General features: G+C 40.5%; 1 protein-coding gene across 5 annotated transcripts in view; it reads right to left on the reverse strand.

The window, feature by feature from the left end:
* The window catches only part of EEF2K (eukaryotic elongation factor 2 kinase), a 469,356-nt gene that overhangs the window by 345,133 nt on the left and 109,647 nt on the right, over window positions 1-14,576 (reverse strand). For 4 of the 5 annotated variants that reach the window (XM_044089631.1, XM_044089635.1, XM_044089636.1 and 1 more), the window contains exon 3: window positions 2,554-2,604. The exons of the other annotated variant lie outside the window; for it this stretch is intronic. In XM_044089631.1, the coding sequence (XP_043945566.1) occupies window positions 2,554-2,604 (51 nt within the window). The remainder of the gene's footprint in view (window positions 1-2,553; window positions 2,605-14,576) is intronic. 5 annotated transcript variants of the gene reach the window in all.

The raw sequence follows: 14,576 nt of genomic DNA on the forward strand, positions 1-14,576 counted from the left end.
ATAAGATGCAAGTCATGAAAACATTATATGATACCAACAGATATCCAAAGTATCTGACACATTGTTTGTGTCTTTTCAGCTTTTCCCGGTTAGGGGTCGCCACAGCGGAACTCCGGTCCGCTAATGATTGGCAGTAGACTTTTACATGCCGAGTTGCCAGCCCTGACGCACAACGAAGGTACGCCGATTCACGCATGTCTCCACGCAGAAGACGCTCTAGCTGAGAATCGAACTGGACAGCGTCTTACTGTGAGGCGACAACGCTAAGGATGAATTGAACCATTATATTTCTAAGAAGAAAAGCAACAGTCTAATACTAATGATTGGCACACAAAATTTTCCACAAGAAAAAAAAATTATTATGCTCAGATAACCATAGTAACATGTTACAATTATGTATTTCAAGGAACAGTTTTAAACATTATAAGTGGCACTCACTACTTGTTATTTTGTTTTGCTGCTTTTTAGTGTAAAGAAGACATTTTTGTGTCTGTTTTTATTGCACTGTAAGTTTTATTCTGTTTTTCAGGGCTGAATGTCAGGATTAGTATACAAGATGTTGGAAAAGCTACATTTATACAGTTCTAGTGCACATTAACAGTGAAGCTCTAGAAACACAACCACAAAATATATGCATGTGCGCACATACATACACACGCGTGCGCGCACGTGCACACACAAACACACACACACACACACACACACACACACACACACACACACACACACACAGATATGCATACAAACGCAGGCACAAACACAGGCACATACAAATCCATACACATCAGAACCATAGCTTGCTACAGATGTAACAAACAGTTTAATACAGTTAATTTACCACACACAAAGTGCTTCAGACGTAACCGCAAATGCAGCATTGGCTGCAATGTTTTTCAGGCTTTAGAAATTAATTCTGGTTCTGCACTCCTGCACCACTGGCACCCCTTACACCTTGCACTCAGGTTATCCTCCCTTTCTCCCCAACCTAATTATAATTCTAACACACAAAATCTCACACACACAATACACACACACACACACACACACACACACACACACACACACACACACACACACACACACACACACATGCACACAGACAAAACTAAAACAAATGCATGAATTCACATGACTACAAATGCTGATATATACACAGAAGCACATGCACATACATAGATGCATACAATGCCCACATACACGTATATGCATATATATATATATATATATATATATACAAACACACACACACACACACACACACACACACACACACACACACACACACAAAACAGATATATATAGACATATTTGCTCCGTATTAAAAACACTGTTGGCTGTTTACGTTTGACGGAATGAATTTCACTCTACTGATTAACAGAGTTAGTGAAAATTACCACTAACAGAAAATAAAACCATATAATAAGCAAAACCTCAGAACCATTCACTTAATCTCTGGCTCAGAGTCAACAAGACAAAGCTAACTGAGTTGAAGTCCCTTTCCCTAAGGTAAAAACTAAGGGTATGGAGTGAAGCCCCCCACCCCTTCTGTCCTATTAGAGGGTTGACACCCTCCAAAACATTGACTTTTTCAAACTTTTTGCAGACCCAAACTCAAAGAGTTTCATGAGTCTGTAACAAGTTGTCATGATTCCTGTAAAATCTCATGGCATCTATATCTTAACTGAATACAAACTATAAACTGACTAACTGGGCCACATGCTCTCTACTTAACGGTGACAGTAGCACAGAGACCACGTTCCAACAAAATATTCACAGGTAGAACTCTGCTTTGTAAGATTTGCTTACTGCGAAGTTCAGCTGGACGGAATATGAACTATTCCAGAGACCAGGCACTTGGTAGAATGCCCTGTCATCAGCCCAGTTTTATAATAAAGTCAGTTTCAGCAGTCCAAACAACCTTCAAGCTGGTCATAGCTTACTGGTTACGATCAAGCCTTGTGTAACAGACCTTGCTGTACTGGTAGGTTATCGGTCTGTTTATGTTACAGTACTACTGTCCTTGACTCCTGGCAGAGTAAACAGCTTCTTGTAACTGTTGAAACATAGCCCTATCACCTTCTTCGTGTCACATTTTATCCATGGAGCTGTGTTTTACTCTCAGACTTGATTTACAATAAACTATGATTCCAAATGACACTGTTTCCACTCTGCACATCTGTACAAGTAATCATGATAAATGTCAGGATGAATAAAATGTAAACCTGTTACTTTCACATACTGTTTTTCTTAAAAAATACAACTATGCCTTGAAGATAGACTCTGTGTAGCCTGAGCTTTCTAGTTTTTATAACTGCCATGAAAATCCAATAATAGCTATCAATTATTGATTGTTTTAACTTCTGGTAGTGGCTTGGGTTACAGGATGTAAGCTGATTATGTAAAAATGAACTACTTTAAACAGAAATAGTGATGAAAAAATTACTTTTTTCAAGCCACACCAGAAAGGTTTTCAACTTAAAACTGAACAAATTCCAGTGGGGGGAAAAATAGGTGTTACAAAAATACAGTAATACTAATGTTTCTGCAACCTACCCGACCTCGTTCGTGAAATGAGCCAGACTTAGAACATTCCTGCGTTTCTTTCTGAAGGACACACGAAAGTAGACAAGTTAAAAGTAATAATGAGTCGTTCTAACAACATCTCTACTCCATCTGCAGGATAATATGAAGTTTAAGAGAATCCATTCAGGGTGGTGCCAACAAAATTAATAAATTTTTTGCAGCAGAATGTCTCCCCCCTACCATGCTAAAACATAGTACTGTCCCCGTCACACGGTTACATTTCAATAGCTTTAGATATAACGGGAATCGCTTCATTGAGTAGCCGTTAGGGTTAATTGCAGCCTCAGTAGTGTGGCTGCAGACAAGTCAAACCAACAATTTCAAACTGTGAAATAGAACTTACAGTAAATGCTCCACCCTGATTGGCAGCTCTCTTAAAAGCAATAGCAAAGCTTATTTTTTCAGAAGCAAGAAAAAGCAAACAATAACAATGTATAGATTTCACTTTACACTTGCAAGTGGCAATGTTATTTTATATGAACGGAACTGATACTCTCTTCTTCTTACATGTGAACCAATAAAGGGTATGTCCAGCTTATATGTATTTATTATGAAAACTTGAACTTGTTGACTTGTATGTACCTACAGAGAATAGCAATGATTAAACAAGAAACCGAGTACATTCTGTGCCAGTACTAACTTTACAGAGATTAAAATTATACTGAAAAGTAACTTTTGTACCTCCTTACAAATGTATACATGTACACCTAATGGCTTCTCCCTAAACTCTTAATAGTAACAGTTCTTCCAAAATCAAAATCAGACCTCTTTTAATGCCAGTTTTGTTAGAAAACTTTTAACAAAGTTTGTCTAACATACGTAAGAAAAGCAGTTTGTCATTTACTTTGTGAAGGAAACCTGGAAAACCAGTAATGAGCAATATATTACACACACATTGAACCTTATCTGTGTTAACAGTGAAGGCTCACTTTAAATAGCACCAACTTTCTTTTGTTTCCTAGACATAGGATTTGGCTTCACAAGAACAGAAGCATCTCAAACATACAAGATGCGAACAGACTGCACGCAAACTGAACAACATAGATTGTTCCATATACGACCCACAAGCTTTATTACAAAAATGCCACATCTCTTTAACAGTGCTGCACTATTTTTAGGTCTCTATATAATCAGCAATGCACATAACTATCACAGCAAAAACAGTAAACATCACTGTACAGCCAACAGTCTCATTGTTTAGTTTTGTTTACAGAGCAAATTCAATGCTTAACATTCTCCAGTTTTCTTATTATCCATGCACCATCACATGTTTTTCAGAAGTCGCAAAGGGATTACATGTTTTGCATTGGGCTACTAAAAATATTGTACAACCACAGTTCATGCAAATCAAACAAGGAAACTATTGAAAAGGCATTATCATAATTATTTCATCCACAGTTAAAAGCATATTTCCCCCAAAACAATAACAAAAACACCTTTGACATAACATGAGATAAGAAGCTTATTTAAAATGGAAAAATGCAACAAAGATAAGCTCCAAACAATGTGCTCCTCTGAAAGTACACTGTGATTATGAGTCACCACATTTTGCATTACAGGGTCATATACAATTTTCTTTTTTTCTATAATGCTTACACTTAGGAAAGTCTGTAAAATAACAGTAGAAATGCCACCATTATGCAGCCGAATCCTTTACATTTGTCCACGTAACACACACTGTAATTAAACACAGTACAACTTCTGCCAGTCCAGTTTGAGGTTAACACTCTTGTAAGGAAATAAAACTTCATTTCTGACACCAGTCACTGAAAAAGGGAATACACAAAACTGTAGCTGTTCACCAAATTTGCCAATCATAGTGTTTAAACCACACTTGATGCAATGCTGGTAAAAAATAAAAATATACCAATGAGATTACCACTGCATACAGTAAATACAACTTCCCAAGAAGCTAAGAGCAAAGCAGGGATGTCCATGGTCATTACTACAATCCACACAACAGACCTAGCTCAAATCACTCATGCTCATGCACTGAGTATTTGTAACATATACTGCAGGTTGGTAGTTTATGACTGACTGGAATACCTGAAAACACACTGAAAGGGATAATAAAAACACCAACTACTTGAATGGGTGTGTAACCAACCCAGGGATGCGCCTCTACATTCACTAATGGTGATAAAGATGAAAAGATGTACTCTATCCAGAAGTGATGTACAGGTGATCGAACAAAGTAGGGACAGTTTGATCAATTCCCTATACTGCCCAATACGTGGCTTTGGCTGCAGCCAGGTTAAAGAGTACATTTTTTTTTTTTTTTTGCAGAAGACCAAAGAGTTTTATTCTTACTGTATATGATATATTTAACAAAAATGCAAGGGAAGTGTTTCTGCCAGTTTGTTTGCTGGAAACTGTAACTTTTTCTCACTTCAGTGATGTACTTTGTAAGCCTCAGAAATTTCTATTGATATCACATTTTTGTGTTTCTTCTTATGTCAGCTTGCTTAAAGTGGGTTACATCGCTCCCACAGAAATGAAAGTACTTCAAATGTTGGATACCAACATGCATAAAAAATGCAGAAGAGTGAATTTGAAACATCAGGAAACCACTTGCTTCCTCTTGGCTTTTCTCCAAAAATCCTCTACTGTAAACACATTCCATTAGATTTATAATAGCTAATAAATGGCATGGTTACAAAAAAAATTAAAATATGCTATCTCTTTGATAGACCATTGTCTACAGTGGTGTTAATATTAAAGGTCTGTCTGTAGGTGCTGATTTTATATTGTAGATTTATGCAAGAAAAACTGTATTTTAATTGCCAAAAATACTAATGTTATGTTTAAACAAAAATGATATCTCTGTAAGTCTGCAAGACAGATACAAAATATCAGTGAAGTAATTGTTCACCTGTTAAAGAAAAGAACTTTCCAGTGATGTATGACAAAAGGAGATAGCATACAGCTGTTTTGGGATACTATGCAAATTATGCATATAATGGCAAAGCCCAGGTTTGTTCTGAAATAGTACTTAACCAATCCTGTTGACTTAGCCAACCTGCTAGCAGATAGGTTCAGTGCAAACTTTACCCCCCTGTCCCCTCCAAAGGCCCTTTCAATATCCCGATACTCGTCCTGCACCTCACATCTCTGTAGATCAAGTGCTAATAGCTCTATCCAAGGCAAGGAACACAGCTTCCATGGGACCTGATAGTATCCAAGGCTGTATTCTGCAGCATCTCCAGCAAGAACTGGTTTCGCCATTAAGCACACTATTCAACCACAGTCTAAGTACAGGCTTCATTACAGCAGAGTGGAGAACTGCCATTGTCATCCCCTTGCACAAAGGTGGTGCCACTACTGACCCTGGAAACTATCACCCCATTAGCTTGACAAGCCTGATCTGTAAAGCAATGGAGCATATTATTATAGATCTCATAAACAAGGGCATAGGCAATCTGCAAGCACGTGACCCCACCCAGTTAAGATTTGTCAAGGGCAGATCTTGCCTGTTGAACCTGGTTGACTTCTTTGAGAGTGTCACCAAGGCCCTGAATGGCAGTAAGACAGTGCATAAAGCTTACCTTGACTTGGCCAAAGCCTTTGACACAATCCCCCACTTGGGCATCATCGAAAAGCTAACACAACTTGGAGTAAATCCGTATCTCATCAGGTGGGTGTCCAACTGGCTCACCGATAGGACCCTCAAAGTCAAAATAGGCACCTCCAACTCTGATAGCAGACCTGTCACTAATGGAGTTCCCCAGGGATCTGCCTAGGACCCCTACTGTTTGGGATCAACTTCTCAGAGGTCCAGACAAAGACAAAAGGCCTGTGGTTGACCAAGTTTGCGGGCAACTGTAAGTTGGGTGCTGTCATTGACTTCCCAAATGAAGTTAACATACTGCAAGAGGGTCTCACAGCAACTAATGACTGCTGCCAAAGTCATGGTCTCAAGCTAAATGCAAAAAAAAAGTATCATTAAACCATTCAGAAAAAACATGGCCCCTGCTGATTACCACATCAATGTCAACCCCCTCAGCACACAACCTGTGGTGAGAGACCTGGGCACTCAGGTTGATAACAACCTCTCATTCAACCATCATGCAGTGGCAGTGGTCAGAAAAGCCTTTTACTTGGATCATCTCATAAGTAAAGGGGTTGCATCCAGAAAAAAGGAGGTTATTATTTAGATTATTTAGACCAATAATTGAGTATAATGCCCCGTTTGGTATGAACCTCTCCAAACAGCTGCACCAACTGGAAAGGCCACTGAAATACCTCACAAAAAGAATCCATGGCCTCCAACACCTTTCCTATGTGGACAGGCTCAAATCACTATCACTCTATTCGAGTATATTGCTCAGGGTTGACCTGTGTCTCGCCTACAAGGCAATCTTGGACCCTGCCCTACTAGAGATGCTCCATATCTGTAAGTCTAACTCCTCATGCATTACCCTCTTGAAAGGCCTAAATCTAATATGCAATATCAACAAAACCTGCTGGAGAGACAGGTTTGTCTCCCAGAGACTGCTCTGTGTGCAACCTTGATGAGTGGATGGGAAACCACAAATTTGTGCCAGGGGTTCCACCTGTGTCTCTCACTGACAGGGACAACAGGTGCTGACTGAGGTTTCTTTTGGGGATAAACTCTTGGCTAGACTTGTAAGGGCCCCAGGGCCATTAGCCTAGTAACATCCTATGATCCTATAATCCTATAATAATTCCACAATATTTCACAACATTGCTAGTCTGCAAAACTATATGTATTAGATGGCAAGTATTGGAGGCGACATTGGGTGCTTGTTTTGTATAAGATTTAATCTTTTGTTGACCTGCAGGTCTCAGTGCTTTTATAAAATTAATACAGCTAAGAAAATATGGGTGACAGTCATAACTGCTTTACCAAAAGAGCATTTATATCTCAAAATGCCTTCACATCACTCACCATGCTTTACTGTACATTTTTTTACTGTCATTCAGTGTTTGAATACTAAAAGTTCCTGACTGTGACTGCTACTTAAACAATCTGGAAATAGAGAGCTGATACAAGTATATTTTTTGCACATGATCTAACCGTTTCATTGATTCTTAACAGTACTGTACTGTTTTTATTTATTTGCTTGACTGAATTATTACTTATCCGCATCTGCATTCGTATATTTGCTTGACCTCTGTCTGAATTTTGTTTCCTGAACTTTGCTGAAATTTTTACTTCTGTTAAGATTCATTTGTCGTCACAGCACTTGAGCTTAAGCCAAATGGTTTCACATAGTGGGGTCCTTTACACTCTTTGGTGCAGCAGGGAGTTTGAAGTAACTCATTCCAGGGTGGAACTACTGGTCAAACAGCTTTTGTGTTTATCTGACTGCATCAGGGCTTGGCTTTGTTAGGATCTTTTATCTTGCTGGTATAAAAGATTTACCTTTGTGTGACTTTGTGCTTATCTTGCTAGAAGCTCCATTGTGCCTGACTGTGATTGCTTCTTAAACAATCTGGAAATACAGAGTTGATATAAGTATATTTTTGCACTTGATCTAAATGTTTCAGTGATTCTTAACAGTACTGCTCTGTTTTTACTTATTTGTTTAACTGAATTATTACTTATTTGTGTCTGCATTTATATATTTGCTTGACCTCTGTCTGAATTTTGTTTTATTCCTCACCCTCCCGCCCACTTGTATTTGTTGTGTTCTTACTTAAACTTGGTGGCTTTTGCAGTTGGCCGCTCCTACTACAAAATTTGATCTGGGAGACTTTTCCCAGTCCCGTCTCATTAGTTCATTCTACCTAATATAGAGAGATCATTTGGGAAGGCCAACCCCTTTAGTTTCTTAACCTTGAATTATCTTCTGTTCCTCCTCTCTCGCTTTCCACTTTACTAAAAAAAAAAAAAAATGTATTCACCTGCTTTTACTCTATTTGTGTTTCCTCCTCCTACTCTATTACTTCATCTTGCTTTTTCTGCTGCTTGTTCTCCAAAGTGTTCAACTGCATCTTTTCTGCTGCATTTATTACTGGTTGCTTAAACTGTAAGTGTTATTCTAAGCCTCTTAGTTTTGGTTTAAGCACTTGGGCTTTAGGCCTACTCCTTAGCTCTACCTGGCCTCTTTCTCTTAGATTCTGACAAATATGGATGGACAATTTCCTATAGTTTCTCCTGCCAGTCTGGTTGATATGGGCATCCTGAGACACTGTAGCAACTGCCTTATGTACACGGACAACCATCTACTACTAACACCTAAGAACACAATTTGTGAGAGATACAATTACATTAGGAACCAAGAATCTATGGTCTCTCCCTCACAAGCCAGTATATCTGGCACTTAGAAGGTTGTCAACATAATCACTTCACCTCAAACACCACCCACACCTACATAACACACACCCACATATGCGGAGGTTCTCAACAAAAACATACCCAAACAAAGGAGACCTCCAAGGCAAAAACACCTGCAAACTCCACAACCCTCCACACCACATACCATGCATAGTCCACACACCTATGCTTCACAGCCACAAAGGCTTAAACATAAACACAACATGTTAGTCATAGGAGACTCCACTGTGAGACACACAGATGTGCCTCTCACCAGGCTGGAGAAGGAAAAAGTCATGGTTAGTTGTTTGCCAGGTGCCAGAATCTGCCATATCACACACCCACTCAAGACTCTTAACAACAGGCACTGTTATGACTCTGTCATAGTCCATGTTGGTGTGAATGACTTGAGATGTACCTCCCTGGGCTACATGAAGAGAGACATGACTGATCTTGCTGAATGTGTATTCCAGGCAGGTATGTCCCTAGTTTTAAGCAGCATTCTACAGTCACCCAGAATGATGCCTCAATACAAACAGAAAGTGATTGACTTTAACAATTGGCTTAGTTTCTGGTGTCATTCCAGGGAGATCCAATACCTGACAGCCTGGGAAGATATGATCAACAGACCATGGTGCTTTGCCAGAGATGGACTGCATCTGTCGCACTTGGACTTCAGGCTTCTGGCAAAGGCTTTTGCCTCCCCCATAGTGCCTTTTCTACAAAAAGTGATGATTTCAAAACTACCAGCATAAAAATTTCAACAAAACGCAAATTAAAAGTCATGCTGTTAAACGCTAGCAATCTAAACATGAAACTGCACTCATTGAATGCATTCTTAACTCTGGAAGATGCCGACATTTGCGCAGTCACAGAAACCTGGTTAAAAGCTGCAGAGAGCATCCCAGCCTTACCTGGTTACTCATCCTATCATACATTCAGACCCCAAACTGTGGTCAGTAAAGCCAAAGGAAGTGGAGTTTCAATACATATTTAAAGACATACACACCTCCGGGCTGGTCAGACAGTATGAGGGACAGGAGACACTCCAGGAGCAGCTAACCACTGACAAGACCCCTATTCAAATCATAGCTAGCTTCAAGCCTCCAAATTTGACTCAAGATGCCCACAACACCTATCTGGACCTCTTCAAATCTATCAAGATTCAACCCTTTACCCTGATCCTGGGCAACTTTAACTACCCAAACACAGACTGGAAGAACTACTCATGCCAGAACACAAATGCCCAGAGATTCCTCAATTTTGTCAATGCAAATGCCTTGGAAGAGCTAGTCGATACCCCCACAAGAGGTGATAATATCTTGGAAATGGTATTAACCAACATGAGTAACCACTGCAGCATCCCTTCAGTATCATCCTCCCTGGTAAGATACAGCCATAAAGCAGTCATTTTCAAAATCACCATCTCCCCCGACCCCACCTCTAGCTAGGGTCAAACACAAAAACTTCTCCAAAGCTGATTACAACCTCCTGAGGGATGGTATAAACAGCTTCACAGCCCCCTCTCCCTCTGTAGGAACTGGCACTAATATCCAAATCTACATCAAAGTACTATACGAGCATTTATACAGATGCATGGAATCAGGAATACCCGACAGGACAAAATTATCCTCCACAAGGAAGAGTAAACCTGTCTGGTAGACATCTGCAATAAATAAACTCAATAACAAAAGGAAAAAAATTGCTGTCCAGGACCAAGAAGGCGCAGGTGCCCAATTGGAAGCAACCTCTCCTTCGCCTGAGGAAGAAAATAAGAGCACAAGTGAAATCCTCCAAAGGAAACTTTGAGTCCAAATTGGCCACATCTATTAGAGACAATCATAAGGCCTACTTGACATATGTCCGCAGTCTCAAAGAAAAATCCCAGATCTGCTCAGAAATGGTGGTCAAGGACACCACATGCACAAATGCATTAGATGTAGCCAACCTGCTGGCTGACATACTCAGCGAAAACTTCACCCCTCTGTCCCCCACATCAGTAAATCAGGAGATCCCCAATACCTATCCCCCCATTATCTCTACAGAACAGGTCATCACTGCCCTCTCAAAGGCAAAACATACAGCCTCCATGGGACCCGATACCATCTCAGGCTGCTTCCTACATGAACTCAGGCAGGAACTTGCAGGACTATTAGGCACCCTATTCAACCAAAGCCTGAGTACAGCTTTGTCTCAGCTGAGTGGAGGACAGCCACTATCATCCCTATGCACAAAGGTGGAACATCCACCAATCCGGGAAATTACAGACCCATCAGTCTAGCTAGCCTGATCTGCAAGGCCATGGAATGGATTATCATGGATCTCATTAACAAGGACATTGGCAACCTCCAAACACTTGATCCCACACAGTTTGACTTTGTCAAGGGGAGGTCATGTCTGTTAAATTTGGTCAACTTCTTTGAGATAGTCACCAAAGCCACAGACGAGGGGAAGACGGTGCGCATCACATACCTTGACCTGGCCAAAGCCTTCGACACTATTCCCCACTCGGGCATAATAGATAAACTCTCTCAACTAGGCATCAATCCATATGTTACCAGATGGGTAGCAAACTGGCTCACTGATAGAACCCACCTAGTCAAAATAGGAGAAGCCACCTCAAGCAGTAGACACGTAATGAGGGGGTACTCCAGGGATTGGTCTTGGAGCCTCTGTTATTTGGGACATTCTTTTCTGAGATGCAGGCCAAAGCCAGTGAGCTATGGTTGACCAAGTTTGCAAATGACTGCAAGCTGGGTGCTGTCATCAATTCCCCTAGTGATGTGGACATCCTCCTGGCGGGTCTCACCCAAACAAATGACTGGTGTCAGAAACATGACCTCAAGCTGAATAGCAAAAAATGCATCATCATTCCCTTTGGGGAGAGTGACGTCCCCACAAATTATCACATTAATAGCAATGTCCTAAGCATGCAATCAGTAGTGTGAGATTTGGGCACCCAGGTTGATAGCAACCTGACTTTTAACCACCATGCTGGTTCCGTTGTATGGAAAGCTTTCTACATGGCCCACCTGCTTCCGTTGTATGGAACGCTGCCCACCTCATAAGTAAGGGTATCTCATCCAGGGACAAGGAAGTCATAACATCCCTGTATTCTTCCCTTATAAGGCCCATTACTGAGTACAACGCAAAGCACATGCAGCACCTGGAGAGACCACAGAGGTTCCACACCAAGAGAATCCAGGGCCTCAAACATCTCCACTACACAGACAGGCTAAAAGCCCTGCTCCTCTATTCAGTTTCATACAGACTCCTCAGAGGTGACCTCTTTCTGGCATACAAAGCAATCTCAGGCCCCGCCTTGATGGGACTATTGCATATCTCCAAGTCAAGTTCCACTCGAGTAACCAGCACTCACAACATCAACCTGGTCTGTGACATCAACAGGACTTTTTTGGCAGGACAGATTTGTGTCCCAGAGACTCCCCCATCTGTGGAACAGATTCTCTCTCCACATCAAGCAGAGTACCTCATTATGCCTTTTTAAGTACAATCTGGATAACTGGATGGGAAACAGAAAATACACCACTGGGATTACACCTGTGTCCCTGCTGGGCAGGAGCATCGGGTGCTGACTTGTCTAAACTCTTGGCTAGGCTTATAAGGGCCTCAGTGCCAATAGCCTAGTAACTTCCTAAGATCCTATGGTCCTATAAGACAGAACCACTCACTAATTCTGCATTCCTAATACAATTTCTTGTAAACATTCTTTATTAACTGCAGCTCTGCATATCCCATGCTGACCATTAGGCTATCATACTTAGCAAATCATGACAGCTTGTACATGCCACCTTGATGAGTCAGCCAGAACTTCAGAAATTAGACTTTGAAAACAGTGATGAGTATACTCACTTCAGGAGTACAGAGAAGTCTCTTGTAAAGATGACTACAGTCTTATGGGATACACAGGAACTCATCTTTTCTGTTGTCTATACTCTTGTAGGAAGGAATGAGTTAAACTTCTTTTATGCATGGGGCAGGCCCCCCCTGCACCCCCAATGTAGGGGGCCAACTTTCTCCCCCAAACTTACATATACTAACTCCAAGATTGCAGTACCACAGAGAAAAAGGAATATCCTCAGAAATGGCCATCTCGGACATAGTATATGTAAGTCTGCTGTTTACGGCCATTCGGTCTATGTGTTTTAGGATTCTGTCTAGCAGGTCCTGACATTTCAAATGGTTACCAAATAAATAACATATTCTAGATCCCTCATTATCATAAGAAAAGGGACCTGGGACTGTACATAGTTTTACAGATGAAAACTTGTCATGAAAGTCTTTCCCTAGGTGTTTTTGCTCCTGTGCCATCCAACTATCAAGTCCCTCCCCTTCATTCCTCTGCAAATAAAGGCAGCCATGAGGCTTGCTTGTGACTTCGCAGACATCCTACCAATAAAGCGTTTGTACGGCTTAACCTCAGTCTTTGGAGGAGGGGAGACAAGCTATCTGCATCACTGCAGGGCCCACAACACTCTCACTTGTGAGTGCACATTTCTACACTCACTAATGTAGGCTACTGAAAGACATGCACTATCATATCATCCCTTTTCGAAGGGATTGTGGCTGAATGCCCTCTGCTCTCCATCCCACTCTACTCCCAGAAGAAGCACATTCATCTTTTCCTACAAACTCTGTCAGGCACAAAATCCACTAATCAAACTTGGGTCAACTGGGTCATTATCAGGACTTTATCCCTCTATTTTCACTGGAAAGTGATTTACTTAACACTTCTTCCGGATTATCTTCCATGAAAAGATCATAAAAGACCATGACATAGAATACAGGTGGGGGCATCACTGACTTACTTATCTGCCAGTGGGAGATCATAAAATACCATTACATCTAACAGGTTTTTGGTGGGGGTCTAGGATGCCTGCTTATTTCACTGTTCACTTAGGTTATGTCTCACTAGTAGATTGTGTACAGAATTTAAACTCATGAACATCTTATTTTTAGGTTAACATTAAAGCATATTAGTGCTATTTTTTTCACATCGGTCTACATTTTTTCAGGGGAAGGCACTGGAAGTAAAAAGTTGAACTGCCTTAGCATACAGATTAGATGACATGACAACGTTATACCATTGCCACATGGTTTAGTAATATTTCTGCCATCTCTCCATATATATATATATATATATATATATATATATATATATATATATATATGTATCTACTTTACACCCCTATCACTAAATTATCATATTCTAACAGATTAAACTAATATGGGGGATGAGAATTTTTATTTTAAGGAATTCTTCTCCATTTCTGATTTATTATACTTTCTAAATGCTGGTCATACTGAAAATGGGGTGAAAGTAACACAACAGCCCAATGCTCAGTGCAAGAAACATCTGGATATCAAAAAATATTTTATCAGGGCAAATGTAAGACAGACCTGTGAGGATTCTACAAACTTTGACATGGTAAGTAAATTCATGCAGGTTTCTACGTTTCCATCAAACTACCTCTGTCCAAAAACACTGTAATCATACCAAAGGCAAGAGTAGAGACACTGATCATCTATAAAAGCAAACTTCCTGCACAACTAACACTATAAGAAGAAGAAAACAAAAGTGGAAAGTTGCAATTGACTGGAACCATATGTCCTCTATCCCCAGAAAACTAACAGAGTATACTGAGTTTAGCGTAAAGTTGGCCAGTTACCTCAAACAAGCTCACCTGCACCT

This window comes from Protopterus annectens, chromosome 12.part0 (assembly GCF_019279795.1).
Source record: "Protopterus annectens isolate FY-2018-M chromosome 12.part0, PAN1.0, whole genome shotgun sequence".
In the NCBI taxonomy this organism is placed as follows: domain Eukaryota; kingdom Metazoa; phylum Chordata; order Ceratodontiformes; family Protopteridae; genus Protopterus; species Protopterus annectens.